At 47.6% G+C, this 22069-nt stretch overlaps 2 protein-coding genes across 3 annotated transcripts in view; one reads left to right on the top strand and one right to left on the bottom strand.

The window, feature by feature from the left end:
• Nucleotides 1-22069, top strand: part of LOC119437508 (uncharacterized) — a 444678-nt gene that overhangs the window by 238904 nt on the left and 183705 nt on the right. The window lies entirely within an intron of this gene.
• On the bottom strand, nt 12600-21160 carry LOC125942457 (uncharacterized). Its single transcript, XM_049660628.1, has 2 exons — nt 21032-21160; nt 12600-14369 (listed from the first exon to the last, which is right to left on the bottom strand). Exon 2 carries the CDS (start codon nt 13979-13981, stop codon nt 12794-12796), a length of 1188 nt encoding a protein of 395 aa, XP_049516585.1. The 5' UTR covers nt 13982-14369; nt 21032-21160; the 3' UTR covers nt 12600-12793.

Here is a 22069-nt window from a genome sequence, read left to right as displayed (position 1 = left end):
CTATAGGGCTTTTCGAAAGCGCCGGTGGCCAGGCGGCTACCAGATGGTGAACGGATCCAGCATCTTTAGCGCACTTGTGGGGCAGCAGAGCTATATACAGCACCATAATCCAGTCGCGAACGAATACGCTCTTGTAAGATTCATTAAACATTTCGTCGCTGCCCCATGATTTGTGAGATAAATCTTCATGAGGTTCATTGTTTTTAGGCATTTTTCTTGAGATATTTATGTGGGGATGAAGTTAGCCTAAAGTCAAGTATGATGCCTAGAAACTTGTGTTCTTTGTTCACAGGTAGTGCTGGTCCATGCAGTTCAACCAGTGCTCGGATCAGGCCTCTCTTTCTTGTGAAAGAACACAAGAACTTTTGTGGGGATTAACTTTCCACCGTTTTTTCGTCTGCCCACTCGTTATCCTTGTTTAAGCCCTGCTGTTCTCTGTCTCTCGCACACTGCAGGTTTAACATGACTTGAAGCCTATTTGTATGTCGTCTACGTAGACGGAATAAAATAGCCGGTGGTAATGAGGCACGGAGTGTTTTCATTTTAACGATAAAGAGTGTGCAGCTGAGCACGCCTCCTTGGGGTACACCGTTTCCTGTATAAATGGACGTGACAATACATTGCCGATCTGACACGGAAGGTACGATTAGACAAATAGCTCTCTATTAGCTTAGCATATTGCCATGGATGCCCATTCGCGAAAGTCTCTCAGGATTCCGTAACGCCCTGTTGTGTCGTACGCCTTCTGCATATCGAGGAATACTGATAGAAAAAACTGTTTATGCACAAATGCATCCCGGATATTTCCTTCAATGCGCACAAGTTATCAGTTGTGGATCGCCCTTCTCTAAAGCCACACTGATAGGGATCAAGCATTTGTTCAGTTCAGGAAATGTATGAGTTCGATTAACCATTTTTTCAAATAGCTTACATAGGCAACTTGTGAGAGCTATCGGACGGTAGCTTGCCGCCGAGGAAGGATCTTTACCTTGCTTCAATACAGGGACCACAATCGCTTCTTTCCATGCGGACGGAAGGTATCCGGCAGCCCAAATAGTGTTGAAAAGTGCGAGTAGTGTCAGTGTGTATCAGGGTTTACGGTTCCTAATCATGTCATACATGACTCTGTCGGTCCCGGTGCAGAGCTCTTACATGCGATCAAGGCAGCTCTCAACTCGGCAATAGTGAAAGGAAGGTTATAACGGTTCGTTCTGTCGGCATTTGCGTACGAATGGTTACATTCTTCTCTCTGTTTAGATTTAAGAAAGGGTTGTGAATAATGGATTGAGCTTGAAACACGCTCAAAATGCTCCCAAGACAGTCGGCCTGGTCCTGCAAGGTGTTCCCTGATCATTCACCAGAGGCAACGGATGAATTTGGTGCCCCTTTAGCTTTCTTAAGCCGTTCCACACTTTGCCCCTGAGTGTATGATTATACCCGAGATAAACCTCACCCACTTTCTCTCTTTGCCTGACTCGTGTCCGCCTTCCCTGCGATTTAATCTGTTTAAATTGAATGAGATTTTCAGCATTTGGAGATCTACGCAATATGCCCCATGCCTTATTTTGCCTTTTCGGCAGCCTGTCTCCAGTCTTCGTTCCACCAGGGAACACGTCTTTTACGTGAGCTCCCATTCGTTTGTGGGATACACTTTTCAGCAGCATCAATAATAAAAGCGGTAAAATAGCAACAGCTTCGTCGATACTAAAATGTTTTATAAATCTCGTGGTAATGAGTTGATTCTTTAAAATGCTCCCAGTCAGCAGATGCTAATTTCCATCGAGGAATACTGGAGGGTTGTCATGCTGCGTTATTAAGTTTAAAGTTACAGGGAATGGTCACTTCCAAAAGGATTTTTGATGCGTTCCATTCAAGGTCAGGCAGAAGGGAAGCGGATCCAGTGCAAGGTCTATCGATGAATACGAATCGTGTTGGGCGTTGTAATAGGTGGGCTCCTTCTTATTAAAGAGACAGGTACCAGAGGTCACAAGAAATTTTCAATGAGTCGACCTCTCGCGTCGCATCGGGAGTCTCCCCACAAGGTGTTGTGAGCATTAAAATCACCCACGAGTAGTAGGGTCCGGCAGTTGATCTATGAGGTTATAAAAATCTGTTTTGGTGAGGTGATAGCTTGGGGGTATATATATAGAACAAACAGTTACCAGCTTATTGAAAAGAACTACCCTAACTGACACTGCCTCAAGGGGTGTTTGCAAGGCTACATGATGACAAGCTACAGACTTGTCTGCAGCGATTGCTACACCGCCACACGAGGCGTTATCCTCGTCACGGTCTTTTCGAAAGATGGAGTACTGGCGAAGAAAGTTTGTGTGTGAATGTTTCAGATGTGTCTCTTGAACACACAGCAATTTTGGATTATGTTTATGTAGGAGTTCCTTAACGTCATCGAGGTTGTGGAGAAGACCCCTGACATTCCAATATAGTATTTGTGTATCCATAGTGGGAGTGTGTTGTGCTGTGTGTTTAAGAGGGGAAATCTGTGTTAGCCCACAAGGCCCTTTCCGGGCCCCGTGATGCGGGGTTTGTCTTTTTTGGCGCGCTCCTGAGAGCTGCGCCGATCATTCGGCGTCTGAGACGCCGGTGGGATTGTGACGTATCCATCACCTCCGCCGAGGCGCTGGATGCCCGCTCGCGGCGCACGCTCACGGGTGTTTCGGGCTTCTCTGCACGAGCAGAGGCCCTAGGTGTCGTAGAGCCCGCAGGCACGGAGGACTGCTGGCTCTTCTTGCTGGATGGCGGAACAGCACTAGCTGATCCCGCAGTGGGGGCGGGTGGCGCTACCGCCGGGCCACTTTGCGTGGTTCGAACGGCCGCCGAGAAACCGTTGTGGCACTGCCCCCTGCCGTGCCACTTCGGAGAAAGAAGGCCCCACAAATGAGAGGCGCTTTCGTGCTTCTTTAAAGGAAATGTTTCTTTTACTTTAAGTGTTATAACTTCTTTTTCTTTTTTCCATGAGGGACAGGAGCGTGAATATGCCGGGTGTTCACCCTCACAGTTTGCACAGTGGGGTGGGTCGTTACAGTTGTCCGCAGGGTGGTCGTGTGATGCGCACTTTGCACAGGTAGTACGGCCCCGGCAGCTCTGAGAGCCGTGACCGAATCTTGGCACTTAAAGCAGCGTCGAGGGTTCGGAATGTAAGGTCTGACATTTATTTTCATGTAACCTGTTTCAATCTGTTCGGGGAGCGTGCTAGTACAAAAAGTAAGTATAAGGTGTCTTGTAGGAATTTCCTTGTCGTCTCGCCGGATCTTGATTCGCTGCACATTCGTCACGTGTTGCTCTTTCCAGCCCTCTAGGAGCTCTGCCTCAGTCAATTCTAGTAGGTCTTGATCTGATACTACCCCTCGTGTACTGTTCATAGAACGATGAGGGCTTACAGAAATTTGGGTGTCACCAAACGAGACAAGTTTTGCCAGATTTTCGTGCTGTGCTTTGTCACGGATTTCGAGGAGGATGTCACCACTGGGCATTTTCGTTACTTTGTAACCAGGACCAAGAGAGTCAGTCAGGCATTTAGCAACTACAAAAGGTGATACTGTTCTTACGATTTTACCGGGGGATTCACTGTGAATCACGTGGAAACGTGGGAAAATTTCGGTGGTCTTAGGGAAAAAGCTGAGCGATTCATCGGTGCGTCCTCTTTTTATGAGAGGGCGATCAGGGAGTTTAGGGTATGAGGAAGCCATACAAATTAGCGTGATTTCGGCAGCGGTGCCAGCCGCCCACCACGGAGCCCAACAAGGGGACGTGACAGGGTTGTTATAAACAAGACCTGCCAACGCCAGCTGTACACAGCCACTATAACCAAATATGATATAACCAAGGTTGGCCATCTCACACAAGGCTAACCCTAGCTGCCTGGAAGATCAGAAAATCAGAAGTGAGGAGGAGACAGGAAAGATTAAAAGTGAGAGAAAAAGACGAAGACTGAAGAGGAGGACAGGAAAAGGCAACTACCGATCTCCCCCGGGTGGGTCAGTCCGAGGGTGCCGTCCACGTGAAGCCGAGGCCAAAGGGGTGTGTTGCCTCTGCTGAGGGGCCTTAAAGGTCCAAACACTCAGCGTCGGCTCAACCCCCAGGATCCCCTTTTCCCCGGACACGGCTAAGCCACGCACGGTTAAGCGTGGGAGGGTCCGACCCTCGTGTGCTCGGGTCCGTGGTGTCGCAACACACCAAACGCCTGCTGACGCAGACGCCCCTGCGGGCGCGTAGACTTCATCTCGAGCGACGAAGTCTTCGTCCCCACCAGACCGGAGGTCGACAGGACCCCTGAGGCCTCTGTGGTGCCCTGGCTGCTGCCGGAGCTTGTAGAGGCCACTGGTGTGGACACTTTGAGAGATGGCAGGGCAGCGTTGGCTGCTCCCACCTTAGGGGCGGGTGGCATTAGCCTCGGCACGCTAGGCGTGGTCCGGGCTGCTGCCAGAGGCCGTTGCGGTGCCGCCCCCCGTTGCACCACTTCGGCGAAAGATGTTTTGAGCAAGAATAACGAGGAGATACGTTGTCGTGCTTCACGAAATGTTATGTTGTCCTTCACTTTTACAGTAATTATTTCTTTTTCTTTCTTCCAGGCTGGACAAGCTCTGGAGTATGCAGGGTGACTGCCGTCGCAGTTCGAACAATGTACCTCGTCGTTATTGCAATCGTCAGAAGAGTGACCGGTTGTGCCGCACTTTGCGCACATAAGCTGCCCTCGGCAGCTCTGAGATGCGTGACCAAATCTTTGACATTTGAAGCAACGTCGTGGGTTCGGAATGTAAGGTCGAACATGAAGTTTTACGTAGCCGGTTTCAAGAGTCTCGGGTAAGGTAGTGGAACTGAAAGTGAGTATTAAATGCTTTGTTCGGATTTCGTTGTCATTTCGTCTGATTGTGATGCGCTGCACATGGATTACCCCTTGGTCCTTCCATCCATCCAAGAGTTCTTCTTCATTCAATGTCATCAAGTCTTTGTCTGATACTACGCCTTTGACTGTGTTCATAGTTCGATGTGCGCTTACAGAACAGGGATGTTACCAAAGGCTACGAGGTGTGCCAGTCTGTTGTATTGTTCTTTGTCTTTTATTTCGAGGAGCAGATCTCCACTTGCCATCTTTGTTACCTTATAACCAGCTCCAATGGTCTCTTTCAGGCACTTGGCCACAAGAAATGGCGAAATTGCTCTAGCTTTTGTTGATGATTGGTCACAGTGAAGGACGTGGAATTTCGGGAAACTTTCTTTGTTTTGGGCAAGAATAGCGAGGTTGCATCGGTGCGTACCCTTTTCGAGGCACGATCGGTTGAGAAAGGGTTTGGCGATCCCATGGAAAGAAATTACTTATTCGGCAACGGCGTCTGCCACCCACCACGGAGCCCAACAAGGGGACGTGGCAGAACATGAAAACAAGTCTGCACAGCGCCAGCAGTATGCCGTCACTATAACCCAATATGGTATACCCAAGGTAGGACAGCCACACCAGGTTAACCCTTGCCGCCAGGAAAAGTCGAGGTGAATGGAACAAATGAGAGGACAGGACAGATTAAAAGTGGAAGGGAAAGACGAAGATGAGGGTAGAGAGAGATAGGAAAAGACGACTACCGGTTTCCCCCGGGCGGGTCAGTCCGGGGGTGCCGTCTACGTGAAGCAGAGGCCAAAGGGGTGTGTTGCCTCCACCGAGGGGCCGTAAAGGTCCAAACACCCGGCATCGGCTAAACCTCCAGGATCCTCTTTTCCTCGGACACGGCTAAGCCGCGCACGGCTACACGCGGGAGGGGCCAACCCTCATGTGCTCGGGTCCGTGGTGTCGCAACACACCAAACGCCTGCTTACGCAGACGCCCCTGCGGGGTTGCAAACCTTCTTCTTTTGTTCACGCACATCTTCTCAGCGTCGGCTTATGATGCAATCATAGCCGCTATACCAGTCGTACAGCTATGCCAGAACGCTCACGAATACAACAGCTACTCTAATTCGAACAGCTGGGCAATCAATACCCAAGCCAGTTACTGCGCCGAATGCTTAATCCTCTCGGCCCACGCACTTCCACCACGGAAAAAGCCCCTCATACGTGAGCTAGTTCTTCAGTGCTTGCCCACCCAAGTCCAGATGGTGCTGGCCACTGCTTCAATACAGGATCTGTAAGAGCTCGCTGCATTGGCCGACAAGGTGATAAAGGTTGCCAATCCACTTGCTCTGGTTGCAGCTGTGATGCCCATGTGAGCGTCTCACACTGCGCATTCTTCGCCTCCAAACCGGCCAGAGATCGTATTGACAACATCCCCTGTCGCTGAGCTGTACAATAGACTGGATGAGACATGCAACCATTCGTAGGAACGTTTCTTCTCGTTTCGGGCGTCATCGCCAATCTCCATCTCATCAACACAATCGATCCAGCAAGCGTCAGTGCTACAGTGCAGTAGATCAGCCAGCCATCTGCTGGTATCACCACCGTTTTTGGGCGCAAGCACTTCTTTGCCCTTAGTCGGGAAACCGTCTGACCAACCGCTAACGGCGACAAGTGGTCATAGCCCCACACCATGTCGCCTCTTCTACAAGGTCACTGGCCAACGCTTCCTGATAGACACAGGTGTACAGGTACAGGTCAGCACTCTACCTGCTACACGAGCAGATCGCACAGTTGCTCCCATTCTGTACTTGCAAGCCGTGAATGGAACTCGAATTCCCGTATTTCGACAACGCTCGCTCACACTTAACCTGCGTCTGCAAAGAACGTTCGGATGGCTGTTTACTCCAACCGAGGCTCACTACAGCACTTTTGGTCAAGAGTTGCCTGGAATTTACCTCGCCGTCCGTCACTTTTGCCATATCATCGAAGGCCGACCCTTTACCCTCTTCACAGATCACACGCTCTTGACGTATGCGCTTCACCAAGAGTTGTCGACACAAATGCCACGAGAAATCTGCAATCTCTTGTTTATATCGGAACTCTCCACTGACATCTAACACGTCAACGGCGACCAGAATGCGCCTGCTGACACCCTCAGCCGTGACAACACCTGCATGTCCTGCACCACTTGATGCGCAGACACTCGCTGCACACCAAGTTAATGAACTTGAAGTCCTTCAACTGCGCTGATCCAAAACAGCACTATGGTTGGGCAATATCCAGCTTGATGGTGCCACACTCGTTTGCGACACTTGTACGGGCACACCGAGACCATATGTCCCCAGCACGTTGTGCAAACAGCTTTTTGACACACTGCACCCGCTCGCTCGCCCCAGCATGCCAGTTTCTTCAACCTCATAATTGTTTTGACGTTGCTCACGTTGACATTGTCGGACCACTACCACCGTGTCAGGGATTTTGCTACCTGCTCACCTCTATCGACAGGTTTACCCGTTGGCAAGAAGGCCACTTCAAGACAGCTCTGCTACAACGGTTGCGGCAGCCTTCGTCACAGCATGGGCTGCCTGCTTCGGATGCCCTATCAAAATTGTTACTGACAATTTGAGTCAGCTCTTGCAAGAGCTCCTGTGCTTGCTTGGTACGAATCGTCTGCGCACAGTCAGCTACCATCCTCAAACCAAAGGCCTTGTGGAACACTTCCATTGACAGCTTAAGTCAGCGCCGATTGCTCATGGCACGCCACTGCAATGTTTTCAACGTCTACCACTGGTACTTCTGGGTATCCGGTGCGCCTTGAAGTCGGAATCAGGTGCTCAAGCGCGGAGCTTGTCTACGGTACTTTGCTTCGTCTGCCCAATGACTTCTTCTCACCACAACCACCTTCGGCTGCTTTGTCTATTCACGAGTATGGGCACCTTCTACGCGACCTTTTCTGGTATCTAAACCCCTGTCCGACATGTCCAGTTCCAGCCCCACACCTTACATTTCAACTGACCTTGCTAACGCAACCGATCATGTTCCACTTCGACGATAGTTCGCCTTCAGGCGTGCGCTGATTGGCTGTTTCAGCAAAATTGGATGAGCTGATTGGCTCATTGAATCCAACGTCAGTCAATTTTTCTCAACCAGCCAATCAGCGCACGCCTGAAGGCAAAAGGCAAAGTATCGCCGAAGTGAACATTTCAGAATACGGCCCCTGTATGTGCCTCTTATGTGACACACGGCACCAAGTACTCAAGTGACGAGGTGCAAAGATCAAAAAAGTCGCACACTTGACTGCCAGACACGTGTGGCAGTTGGCAAGAACTGTTGCCACACGTACCGGTACGTACGTCTGACTCGACGAAACATTTTTTTATTCTTGTGGAAGTCCACAAAGCCAAATTCTTAGGCAACCTTGCCAAACCCGCACTCCACAGCTTGCCGTACCCTGCTCATGCCCCGACTGAAAAATGCCTCGTAAGGTTGCAGGGTGGTGTCTTCAAATGGCTTGTAAAGGAGTGAGAGCAAAGGGTAGGCAGGGTCGCCATAAACCACGAACTTGTTGCCCATTGTGGCCTTCTTGAGGTTTTCGTACAACTTGGTTGCCTTGAAAATGCTGGAAATGGAGTAGTGTTTTTTAAGATCCTGCAAAAACAGTGGTGATACTCTTACATTCACATAAAACTACACACAAAAAACATATTGCATTATGAAGTCCACCTATATTAAATGAAAGTTGCATCATCCAATATTGCAAATAAGTTCCAATATTAAAATTTTGGTTGGCCTGCTATGCTCACAGCCTCACAAAATAAGACTTTCAAAAATTAAGAACCTTTTGTTGCATGAAGCAGAGTACTAAACCCAAATTGGATACTGTGAGCACAGTTGCACGCAATGTATTGCTAAACATGCCTACATTTAATAATCAGGCTGTAATGCACTTTGGCTCATACCACTGCAAAACAACCACGTGTCCTTTATTATGCACGAATATCCCTCATGCAGACATTCAACTGTGCCAGTCGTGTGCAATGAAATGTTAGTTAATTGGGGTTTAGTGGCGCAAAAGCGACTAAGGCTATGCTGCGCCAAACACAAGGTGTTATGAATAAAAATTTTAAAACAGCAAAGGCTGTGTTTGTCTATAGCCTGTTTAAATAGCCAGTAACTTCTAGAAATTTAAAAAGGTGTGGTAATGGCACTAGTGCATCATCTCCTAAAACTAAGGCAGGGTGTAACGGTATGTGTAATTTGTATAAGTTCTGCAAAAGGTTTCGTCTCTCTGTTTCGAAATGTTTACATGTCAGTAAAATGTGCATGACTGTGAGCGGTTCATGGCAATTCTCGCATATAGGTGGGTCTTCTTTTGTGAGTAAAAAGTTGTGTGTGAGGTGTGTGTGCCCAATCCGTAGTCGACATAAGACTACTTCAATGAACCGTTCCTGATGACTACATGACTTCCATTCGCCAAGTACGGGTTTAGTGAGATGTAACTTGTTGTTGGTATAATGATCCCATTCGTGTTGCCATTTTGACCTCAAGGCCTTCCGAATCGCACGGATACAATCTCTATATGGGAGTGTTGTGTTTGTTATGTCTTTGTGTGCTGCCATTGACGCGCATCTATCAGCTTCTTCATTACCCGGTATTCCAACATGGCTTGGTACCCAGCAAAACCTGATTGATCTGCCATACTTGTTTGATGTTACCAGTTTTAAAATATCCCCTAATAGGGGTTCACATTCAGATTTCACATGTAGAGCCTTCAGTGTGCTTAAGGAATCAGTGTATATGACTGTGTTTTCGTGTTTGTCAGCGATGATCTTTTTAACTACGGTCCATATTGCGTAGACCTCGGCCGTGTAAACTGAGGCGTGCTGTGGTAGTCTAATGCTTGTTTCGTAATTTTTTGTCACGATCCCCACTCCAACGTGTTCTTTTGTTTTAGAGCCATCCGTGTAAAATTCCATGTAATTTTTATATTTCTGCTGAAGAGCGCGGAATTCTTGTATGATGTGTTCGTGCGGGGTGTCATTTTTCTTTAGAGGGGTTAATGCCCGGTCACATAACTGTATGAGTTCGCACCACGGGGGTAATCGTTGTGGCCTTTTAGCAACCTGAAGGACCTCAAGAGGAATGTCATAATCGCAACAGTATTCCTCATATCGCAGCAGAAGTGGTCTAATCATGTTCGGTTTATTTGTGTAGTGTAAGCGTGAGTTGCACTGTGTGACGATGTTGTAGCATATATGTTCTGGTGATGACTGGATTCTGAGTATATAGGAAAACGTTAGTAGCGCCCTGCGCTGCTGTAAAGGAGGCTCATTACATTCAGTGTATAGACTCTGGACAGGTGATGTTCTGTAAGCACCACTTGCCAGTCGCAGTCCAAGGTTATGAATTGGGTCAAGTCGTCGGATGTAAGATGGTCTGGCTGAACCATATATGATGCTACTATAGTCTAATATGCTGCGTACTAAAGAGCGGTATATGTGTAGCAGGCATTTACGGTCAGAGCCCCAGCGCTTCCGGGACAAGACTTTGAGGATGTTAAGTGCATTATTCCCTTTAATTTTAAGACAATTTATGTGGGCCAGAAAGTTCAACTTTTTATCAAACAGAATACCCAGAAACTTGTGTTCTTGTTTTACCGGTAGGACGGCTTCCTGTAACTTAGGGATGGGATCTGGTTGTAGGCCTCTTTTTTGTGAAAAGACAACACTAATAGTTTTTTCCGTTGAGAAACGAAAACCGTTTTCAGATGCCCACTGTGTGAGCTTGTTTAATGTGATTTGAGTTTGCCGTTCGCAGGTTGCCATGTTCGATGCACGACACGCAATTTGTAGATCATCCACATATAACGAGTGCATTACAGAGGGTGGGATTACATTATTTACGGAGTTCATTTTTACGACAAACAGTGTTGTGCTTAATACACATCCCTGCGGCACACCATTTTCCTGAATGAATATGCGTGACAGCACCGTTCCTAAACGCACTTGAAAGGTTCGGTCGGACATGAAATCAGCTAGACATTTAAGCATTTTACCGCGGATCCCTAAATCCGCTAAATCCCTCAAAATACCAAACCTCCATGTTGTGTCGTACGCTTTTTCTAAGTCGAAGAAGACTGTGAGACAGTACTGTTTGTGTAGAAAAGCAGTACGTATCTCGTGTTCTAACCGAACTAGGTGGTCTGTTGTAGAGCAACCTTTCTTGTACCCACTCTGGTGGTTGTCCAGCAGGTTCTCGGTTTCAAGGACGTATGTCAATCTTATGTTTATAACTGTTTCAAATGACTTTGCAAGACAGCTTGTGAGTGCTATAGGTCTGTAGATGGTTGCTGTTGTGGGATGTTTTCCAGCTTTCAAGAAAGGGACTATAATAGCTTTCTTCCATTCATTTGGCATTTTTCCCTTTTCCCAGATTACATTGAAGAAACGAAGCAAGGTCTCCACTGCTTTAGGGGATAGGTGTGCGAGCATTGCATAATGCACTCTGTCCGGACCGGGTGCTGTCTTTTTGCTAGTAGTGAGTACTCTGTTGATTTCTTGGAGTGTTAAGGGGGCGTTATACGATCTCTCGGAACTTCCTGTTGTCGGAAGCTTTTGTTTTTCTGCTGATTGCTTATATCTTTGAAATTTAGGAGAGTAGTTTACTGAGCTTGATATGTTATGGAAATGCTGCCCTAATATATTTGCTTGTTCTTCTAAGTTTGTTTGCTTGCCTGGAGGTGAGAGTATGGGGATCGTGTAAGGAGTGTAGTTCCCTCTAAACTTACGAAGTTGATCCCACATTCTTTTGGATGTTATCGAGCTATTTATGGATGATACATAATTTTTCCATGACTGTCTTTCGGCTTGCCTGCGTGTGTACCTGGCTTTCGCTTTTGCTTTTTTGAAAAATAGGAGGTTATCTTGTGTTGGGTATCGCCGAAAGATACCCCACGCTTTGTTTTGTAGCTTTTTAGTTTCTGTACATCCGTTCGTCCACCAGGGTTTTAATTTACTTCCTAAAAAGCCAGAGGATTGAGGTATTGTCTGTTCTGCTGCAGCAAGTATACAGGCAGTAATTTTTTCATTTAGTTCATCTATATTTAGACTATCTGGTATGTCATCCAGACTGGCCTTTTCCGTGAAGAGAGGCCAGTCTGCTAGATGGAGTTTCCAACGGGGTGATCTTGATGGTGTGGTAGGGAGAAGGGATGTTTTTTGAATGATAGAAGGCATATGGTCACTACCGTAGGGATTGTCGATTACACTCCATTGAAAGTCGTCAAAGATGGATGGGGAGCACAGCGCCAGATCAAGACAGCTCATAGCTCCTGTGCTTGGGGAGCAGTAAGTTGCAGCGCCAGTGTTTAAAAGGCATATGTCATTTGTTAAGATAAAATCTTCAAGTGTTTGTCCCCTGGTGTCGTTTGTTTTACTACCCCATAACGTGTTATGTGCGTTAAAATCACCCGCTATTAAAAAAGGTTCGGGTAGCTGGTTTAAAATTAACTCTAGGTCTCTTACAGTAAAATGTGCGTGTGGTGGAATGTATAGTGAGCAAATGGTGATGGTTTTGTGTGCTAAAATGGTGACAGCAACGGCTTCTATGTGACTGTTAATGGCAATTTCTCTGGCTGCTATACCTCCCTGCAGAACAATGGCTACACCACCCGAAAGCCGGCTCGCCTGGGTACGGTCGCGCCGTACCACAGTGTAGCCTTTTAAAAAATTTTTATGTTTTCGCCTAGGTTTGTTTCCTGCAAGCACAAGGCTACAGGAGAGAAGTTATTTAGCATGTCTTTGATGTCACCTAAGTTGCGTAATAGTCCTCTGCAGTTCCAGTGGATAATAAAAGCCATTTTAAGACTGAAAGGTAAAAGATGGCATTACGATTGAATAAGATGTTAGGTGACATAGATGTGGAGAAGGCTAATACAAAGGAGCGATAACCTTTAGGTTACCACTTTCTTAATTAGTGTGGTTATTGGGACTTTGTCCCTCTTTGCGCGCTCGAGAGAGCGCTTGTCCTTCGGCGTCGACGACACCGGGGTTTTTGAGTCGACCTCCATCGCTCTCCCTGAGGCGCTGGAGGACCGAGAGTTGGGCGCCGAGACACGTGTCTCGGGCCTTGGGGCTCGATTGATTTTAGGGCCCTGCGAGACTGGTGTCTGCGGGCCCTTCGAAGAGGGTGGAGCAGCGCTGACTGCTTCCACCACGGGGGCGGGAGGGGTGACTGCAGGACCACTGTGTGTGGGCCCGCAGGACTCCCGAGGCCTCTGTGACGCTGCCCCCACCTGCGTCACTTCGGCATAACTTCTTCTAGAAAGGTAAGACAATCGCTTTCTAGCTTCGTAGAACGAGATTTTTTCTTTCACAGTTAGTGCAATTACTTCTTTTTCTTTTTTCCAGCAAGGACAGGACCGCGAGTAAGCTGCATGGTCCCCTTTGCAGTTTACACAGTGTAGAGAAGAAGTGCAATTGTCAGATTGATGTTCATTTGAGCTGCATTTAGCACAGGTTGTTTGTCCTCGGCATGCATGTGAAGCATGTCCAAACCTTTGACACTTGAAACATCGTCTGGGGTTCGGGATATATGGCCTGACATTTACTTTTACATATCCTGCATTGAGAGAGGTAGGCATTTCGCTTGTTCCAAAGGTGAGTATAACATGTTTTGTGGGAATTTCTTGATCATTTCTGCGAATGACAATTCTTTGTACTTTGGTCACGTTTTGTTCCTGGAAACCCTCCAGCAGTTCTTCATCGCTCAAGCCAAGGAAGTCCTCCTCGGATATCACACCCCTGCTTGTATTTAGAGTTCTGTGGGCTGAAATTGTAACTGTGGCATCGCCAATACTGGTAAGTTCCGAGAGCATTTGTACTTGGTCTTTGTCATTTAGTTCTAGGAGGAGGTCCCCGCTAGACATTTTTGAGGCTTTATATGTCGGTCCAATTTTGTCTTTTAGGCACTTGGCCACCAGGAAAGGGGAGAGCTTTCTTACGGGTGTGTTGTTTTCACTATGGACTACATGGTACTTGGGGAATGTTGGGGTGTTGCTCCGAAAGGAGAACTGGAACGTTGCTTCGGTGCGGCCTCTTTTCAGAGGCCGATCATAGACAACAGAGGTTTGCGCTGCCATAAGAAGGTGTGTATATTCGGCAACAGCGCCGACCACCCACCATGGAGCCCAACGAGGGGACGCGGCAGAGCTTGTACACAAGTCTGCACGACGCCAGTCGTACGCCGCTACTATAACCAAATATGGTGTACCCAAGGTAGGGTAGCCACACACGGTTAACCCTTGCCGCCAGCGAAAAAAGGAAGTAAATGGAAGAGAGTAGAAGACAGGAAAGGCGAAAAAGTATGAGAGAGACGAAGATTGGGGAGAGAGAGACAGGAAAAGGCGACTACCGATTTCCCCCGGGTGGGTCAGTCCGGGGGTGCCGTCTACGCGAAGCGGAGGCCAAAGAGGTGTGTTGCCTCCACCGAGGGGCCGTAAAGGTCCAAACACCCGGCATCGGCTCAACCTCCAGGATCCTCTTTTCCCTGGACACGGCTAAGCCGCGCACGGCTACACGCGGGAGGGGCCAACCCTCATGTGCTCGGGTACGTGGTGTCGCAACACACCAAACGCCTGCTTACGCAGACGCCCCTGCGGGGCATCTTTTTAGGTTGTCACAAGCCAGTGGTTGCCTTACTAATTCTTGTACAACAGTGACGAACCATTTTTCCAAATCATGAGCTGAAAAGTGGTTACTTAGTTAATTGTGTTTGGCGCAGCATAGCCTTAGTCACTTTTGTGCCACTAAACCCCAATGTGTTATGAATAAAGATTTAAAAACAGTAAAGGCTGTGTTGGTCTATAGCTTGTTTAAATAGCCGGTATCGTCTAGGAATTTAAAAAGGTCTGGTAATGGCATTAGTGCATCATCTCCTAAAACTAAGGCAGGGTGTAACGGTATGTGTAACTAAGTTCTGCAAAAGGTTTCGTCTCTGTGTTTTGATATGTTTACATGTCAGTAAATTGTGCATCACTGTGAGCGGTTCTTGGCATTTCTCGCATATTGATGATGTGTGGTGTTTTATGGCGCAAGGGCCAGGTATGGCCAAAGAGCGCCATGACAAATGTTAATGTTATCGATGAATTGTGGATGGCGTGGACAATAAGTTCCTCAATGTAGATCTGACATGGCTGTAGAAGGGCCTAAAAAACTGTCACTGTAAATGGCGTTAAACATGTAAGTGGTAAAATAATGACACTACCTAGTTAGTGATGTGGGCTATGGCAAATGGGTTTCGTTAAAAACGTATCATGTAAGACATAACAGTGATACTAGGGCTTGAAGAGAGCCCTTGAATACAAGGGCCGTTAATCACTTGCTAAAATTACCTGGCCAAATGATTTTCAGGGTGTTTACTTCATTTAAAAAGTCTAAAACTGTTTTCAGGTTAAAAAGCGGTTCATGGCTAAGAAAGTATGATGGGTGGAGAGGTATGTTTTCACGATATGCAGAAGGGATTGATTGATTGATTGATTGTTGGAGTTTTTTGGCGCAAGGGCCAGATGCGGCCAAAGAGCGCCAAGGCGATGATAATGACGTGTCAGTGGTACATGAATGGTGAATTAGAAGGTGTGGATAAAACAGATGTGGCATGGCTGTAAAGAGGCCTAAAATAGTCGCTGTAAAATGCGTAAGATCTATAGGTACTAAGAATATGGCAATGACTAATGAAGTGTGCTATGGATACGAGGGATGCATTGTGAAAGATTGATGATATACTAAGATATGTCAGAGGCTAAACTAAACTATTATCACAGTGGCATCCTCTTGAGAGAGGATGCATTACGTATTTCTTGGGCTGATAACATGCAAGACAACATCATTCAAAAAAGCGAGGACTGCTTTGGTAGTGAAAAGCGGTTCTTTGCCAAGAAACATAGCAGGATGAAGAGGGATAGAACAGCGGTATGCCAGAGGAAAATGTTTCTTCCTCTCTCTCTCGGCTTCCCTACATTCCAGGAGGACGTGAAGAACGGTGAGCCTCTCGCCACATCTACCACAGGTTGGAGGATCATTACCATTCAATAGAAAATTGTGGGTACCATATGTGTGTCCTATTCTGAGGCGACAGAATAGGACATCAGTTCGCCGTGTTTTTGATGCAGAGGGCCAGAAACCTAACTGTGGCTTAATCAAGTGAAGCTTATTATTTGTTTGCGCATCCCACAAACGTTGCCAGTAGCTTCGCAGTTTCTTCCGCAAGAAAGGTTTCAAATCTGTTACAGGGACAGCAGCGGTAGGATTAATAGCGTGCGATGTTATTGATGTGGCCATTTGATCGGCAAGAACATTACCCTCGATGTCTCTATGCCCAGGCACCCAGCATATTACGATTTGTTGTTTAGATGCATAAACAGAGCAGATCAGTGAGTAGAGGTTCATTATTACAGGGTGTTTATGTTTTTGCGGCATCATTAATGCTTTAACAACGCTTAAAGAGTCGGTAAATATTACAGCCTTTTGGAGTTTCAATCTATCAATGTGTTTCACCGCCGATAGTACTGCATAGGCCTCTGCCGTAAAGATGCTTGTGTGGGGATAAAGTACATCGGATTCCAAGAAGGACGGACCGACTGCCGCATAGGAAACGCCAGCATGTGACTTTGATGCGTCTGTGTAAAATTCAGGGCAAGAGTATTTTGACTTTAGTTCTAAAAAGTGCATTTGAATGTGTGCATCTGGCGCGTGTTTTGTGACTTCAATAAACGATGTGTCACATTCAACCAGCTGCCACTGCCAAGGCGGTAGCAGCTTCGCTGGAGGCATTAGGCAATGTTCAAGTAGTGCAGCACCCATTTCTTCACTGAGCTTTCTCACGCGTAGCGAGAAGGGCTGCTTCGCTGTTGGTCGATTATTAAATAGTGTGGCAGATGTGGTATCGTTTATGGTAAAATAGGTAGGAGTGTACGGTTTGAATTTATTTTAAGGAAATATGTAAAGCTGGCATAAGTCCTCTGAAGGTGGAGCGACCACACGTTCGCTTCCACATAAAGGCTTTGTACGGGGCTTGTCCTGAAGGCCCCAGTCGCGAGGCGGATTCCTAAATGGTGAACAGGGTCCAACATTTTTAAGGCGCTGGGTGCAGCAGACTGGTAAACTATCGCCCCGTAGTCAAGTCGTGAGCCGACAAGGCACCTGTACAAGTTCAAAATGCATTTCCTGTCACTGCCCCATGTTGTACGCGACAGCAGCTTCAATAAGTTCATTGTTTTCAGGCACTTAGCCTTCAAATATTTGATGTGCGGAACGAATGTGAGTTTTGAGTCCAATATGATGCCTAGAAACTTGTGCTCTTTGCTTACAGGTAATGTGGTACCAGACAGCTCAATAGCAGGGTCTGGTACTATTCCTCTCTTATTAGTGAAAAGGACGCATGTGCTTTTCTGTGGGCTCAACCTAAAACCGTTTTCATCAGCCCATTTAGCCACTTTATTTAAGCCATGCTGGACATGTCGTTCGCAGACAGCAAAGTTGCACGATTTAAAACCAATCTGGACATCATCTACATATACAGAGTAGAACATCGTTCGTGGAATAGCCGCGCGTAGAGAATTCATTTTCACAATAAACAGTGTACAGCTAAGCACACCGCCCTGCGGGACACCAGTTTCCTGGGTGAAAGACCTAGACAAGGCCTGGCCCACCCTTACACGAAAGGTACGGTTAGAAAGGTAGCTTTGCAGAGTACTCAACATGTTGCCGCGGACACCCATAGCGGAAAGGTCTCGGATAATACCGAAGCGCCATGTGGTGTCATATGCCTTCTCTAAATCAAGAAATACGGAGAGAAAAAACTGTTTGTGTATAAAGGCATCCCTTATGATTGCCTCGATGCGGACAAGGTGGTCTGTAGTCGACCTACCTTCCCGGAAGCCACATTGGTAAGGATCTAGTATTCCGTTGCTTTCTAGGACACAGATTAGGCGCCGGTTAATCATCTTTTCGAAGAGCTTTCACAGACAGCTTGTCAAAGCAATGGGTCTGTAGCTACTAGGTAAGGACGGGTCCTTGCCCTGTTTAAGTACGGGGATTACTATAGCCTCTTTCCAAGAAGATGGAATGGAACCAGCAGCCCACATGACATTAAAAAGAAAGAGAAGTGTCTTTTGTGTTTCAGGGTGTAGGTGCTTGATCATTTCATACATGATACGGTCAGCACCTGGTGCGGAACCGTAGCAACAAGCAAGAGAAGCTTTAAGTTCAGCTAAACTGAACGGGCAGTTGTAATGTTCATTTCGGGCACATTTCCGATCGAGGGGCTGTCGCTCTGCGCGTTCTTTGAACCTCAGGAATGTTTGTGTATAATGAGATGCACTGGAGACATATTCAAAATGTTCGCCCAGACAGTTTGCCTGATTCTCCAGGCCATCTCCTTGGGTACTCACTAAGGGCAGCGGGTTCGTCTCACGGCCCTTTAATTTATTCACCCTGTTCCATACTTTTGCCTCGTCTGTGTAGGAATTTATTCCAGAAATGTACCTCTCCCAACTCTCTCTCTTGGCACGTCGACGTGTCCTTCTGCCTTGCGATTTAACCTGTTTGAAATTAATAAGATTTTCGGCAGTAGGAGAATCGCGAAGCAATCCCCAAGCTTTGTTTTGATTTTTGCGGGCTTTACGACATTCTTCGTTCCACCAAGGAATGCGGCGCTTCTGAGCCAGTCCACTAGTTTGTTTAATACATTTTGTAGCAGCGTCAATAATAAAACCAGTTAGATATGCTACGGCGTCGTCCACGTTCAGAGCAACGATGTCATCACGGCCTAAGTGTGTTAGCTCTCGGAACAGTTCCCAGTTCGCCGAGTCCATATTCCATCGAGGAGGTGGTGACAAGCATCCATCTCGTTTCGTTGAGTTCAACATAATTGGGAAGTGGTCGCTTCCATAGGGGTTCTTGAGGACGGACCACTCCAGGTATGGCATTAGAGTGCTCGACACTATGCTTAAGTCTATGGACGAGTATGTATTATGTGTAATACTGTAGTAAGTAGGTTCTTTCTTGTTCAATACACATTCACCTGAAGAAAACAGAAAATTTTCTATAAGGCGCCCTCGCGCATCGCAACGAGAGTCGCCCCACAGGGGGCTATGAGCGTTAAGGTCACCAGCGACTATGTATGGCGGAGGAAGTTCATCGATGAAGCTCTGAAATTCTGTTCTGGATAGCTGATGGGAAGGGGGAATGTAGATGGAGCTAATTGTGACTAGTTTACCAAACAACACTGCTCGGACAGCAACTGCGTCAAGGGACGTTCGGAGGCTTAATTGCTGACATGCAACGCCCTTATCGACCATTACGGCCACACCCCCTGACGAGGCGAGAGCGTCGTCGCGGTCTTTGCGGAAAGTGACATATTGCTTTAAAAAGTTCGTCTGTGTTAATTTTAGGTGTGTTTCTTGTACACACATCACCTTTGGACTGAATTTGCGGAGGAGTTCTTTAACATCGTCAAGGTTACGTAGAAGTCCTCTCACGTTCCATTGTAATACTTGGGTATCCATAATGGAAAAGAAGTTGGTGATGTGTGTACAGAAAGAAAGAAGTTAGTTCACGAGACCTTTCCAGGCCCCGTGATGCGTGGTTTTCCTTTCTTCCCGGTGCGCTCCAGGGAGCTGCACCGTTCTTTGGGCGTCTGAGACGCCGGTGGTCTGCTTGTGTCCATCACCTCGTCTGAGGCGGTGGACAGTGCCCGCTCAGCGGGGATGTTCGCGGGGGTTTCAGGCCGAACTGCATGGGCAGTGGCCCTGGGTCCAGCAGGCCCGCGGGTCTGCTGGCCCTCCTTGGCAGGGGGCGGAACAGCGCTGGCTGCTCCAGCCGGGGGGGCTGATGGCGTGACCGCCGTCACACTCCGTGTGACTTGGGCAGCCGCCGAAAGATGTGGCGCTGGCCCCCGGCGCGCCACATCGGAATATGAAGGACTGGACTGGTTATGGAGATAGAAACACCTACGTGCCTCTGGGAAAGATAGGTTCAGTTTGACTTTCAGTTCTATAATTTGTTTCTCTTTTTTCCACGAGGGGCACGATCGCGAGTAGGCGGGGTGATCTCCTTCACAGTTGGCACAGCGGGTTGCTGAAGTGCAGATGTCAGAAGCGTGTTCATTTGAACCACACTTAGCACAAGTAGCGCGCCCTCGGCAGTTTTGCGACCCATGCCCAAAACGCTGACACTTGAAGCATCGACGCGGATTTGGGATGTATGGCCTGACACGAAGCTTGCAGTAGCCGGTTTCAATTGATTCTGGTAGATTGCTAGTTCCGAAAGTAATGATAATGTGCTTGGTAGGTATTTGCTTGTCATCTCGCCTTAATGTTATCCTCTGCACCTTGACTACGTTCTGGTCTTGCCATCCTTCAAGTAGTTCGCTTTCACTTAGTTCAAGGAGATCGTCCTCCGAGACGACACCGCGCACTGTGTTCATTGACCTGTGGGGGCCCACAGACACGGGGATGTCTCCAAACGCCACAAGTTTCGAAAGCTTGTCGTACTGTGGTTTGTCGCGAACTTCTAGAAGAAGATCGCCGCTTCCCATCTTCGTTACTTTATAGCCTGGGCCGATTGCTTCCTTGAGACATTTGGCTACAACAAATGGCGAGATCATTCGGACTGTCCTAGTTTCATGTTGGCTGTGTATGACGTGATACTTCGGGAAAGACTGCTGTGGTTTCAAAAAGAAATTAAAACTTTCATCGGTGCGCCCCCTTTTCAGGGAGCGATCAGGTAGCGCGGGAAAAGCATTTGCCATGTAAAAATGGAAAATTCGGCGGCGATGGTAGCCACCCACCACCGAGCCCAACAAGGGGACGCTACAAGTTTAGAATACTTGCAGACGCCAGCCATGCATCGCCGCTATAACCTAATATAAAATACCCAAGGTTGGATAGCTACACCAGGTTAACCCTTGCCGCCTGGAAATTTGGAAGTGAGAAGAAGTGACTAGAAAACAGGACAGTTGGAAAAGTGGGAGAGAAAGACAAAAGATTGGAGAGGGGGACAGGAAAAGGCGACTACCAATTTCCCCCGGGTGGGTCAGTCCGGGGGTGCCGTCTACGCGAAGCGGAGGCCAAAGAGGTGTGTTGCCTCCACCGAGGGGCCGTAAAGGTCCAAACACCCGGCATCGGCTCAACCCCCAGGATCCCCTTTTCCCCGGACACGGCTAAGCCGCGCACGGCTACACGCGGGAGGGTCCAACCCTCGTGTGCTCGGGTACGTGGTGTCGCAACACACCAAACGCCTGCTGACGCAGACGCCCCTGCGGGGAGTGTTCAAAGTTAATCCAGACTTTCCCACTACAGTGCCCCCATAATCATATTGTGCAGAAGGACTTGGTGTTAGGCAAGTTGCTGTTTGCTGAACGACATAGCGCAAAGGCACAAATACACAGAAGATACACAGACACACGTCACAGGCGCTACTAACAACTTTATTTGAAGGCACAGCGAGATACAGTATATGTACTCCTCACAACGCGCAGGCGCACCAGCCACTTCGGGCAGAGCACAGAGGGCGATTATCAGGCTAACACGACCATTTTGAAGATGTAAAGAAAGCAAGTTCCACATCATGAAAACAATATAGGTCAACATTCACAAGCACTACTTTTTTTCTTTTATGTAAAATGCTTCCAACAGCTCACGTGCTGTTTTATCTTTAGTTCTGCCCAGGATCTTCCCATCATGAAGTCTCGCACGACAAGGACAGGCTTTACAGTGTGCTGAAAGATGCGCATTCAGTTTTTCGTCGTGTTGTTAGCATGCTCCATGATTCGATCATTGATGCAGCGGCAAGTTTGTCCTACATAGGACTTTCCACAAGACAGTGGGATTTCATAAACCCCTCTGGTAGCACATCGCCAGTAAGGTTTGACGTGTTGTACTTGGCAAGCCTACCTTAGATCTGCCCATTATGCGGGGACACAGTTGGGCCAGCATATTGGGAAAAGAGAACACTACAAAGCGGGCACACTGGTGAATGAGGCCAGAGCTGGTGAGCCGAGTTGCCCAAGACCGCAAGTTGTACCGTATGTGTATAAGTTGAGCCACAATTTAAAGAAAGTGGCGAACAGGCATAAAGTGCCTCTATTGTTCTCTCTTCCCAATAGGCTGGCCCGAACGTGTCCCCGCATAATGGGCAGATCTAAGGTAAGCTGCCAAGTACAACATGTA

Source organism: Dermacentor silvarum, chromosome 1, assembly GCF_013339745.2.
Source record: "Dermacentor silvarum isolate Dsil-2018 chromosome 1, BIME_Dsil_1.4, whole genome shotgun sequence".
In the NCBI taxonomy this organism is placed as follows: Eukaryota; Metazoa; Arthropoda; class Arachnida; order Ixodida; family Ixodidae; genus Dermacentor; species Dermacentor silvarum.
Note: the sequence above shows the minus strand (reverse complement) of the source record. Positions and strands in the feature narration are given on the sequence as shown.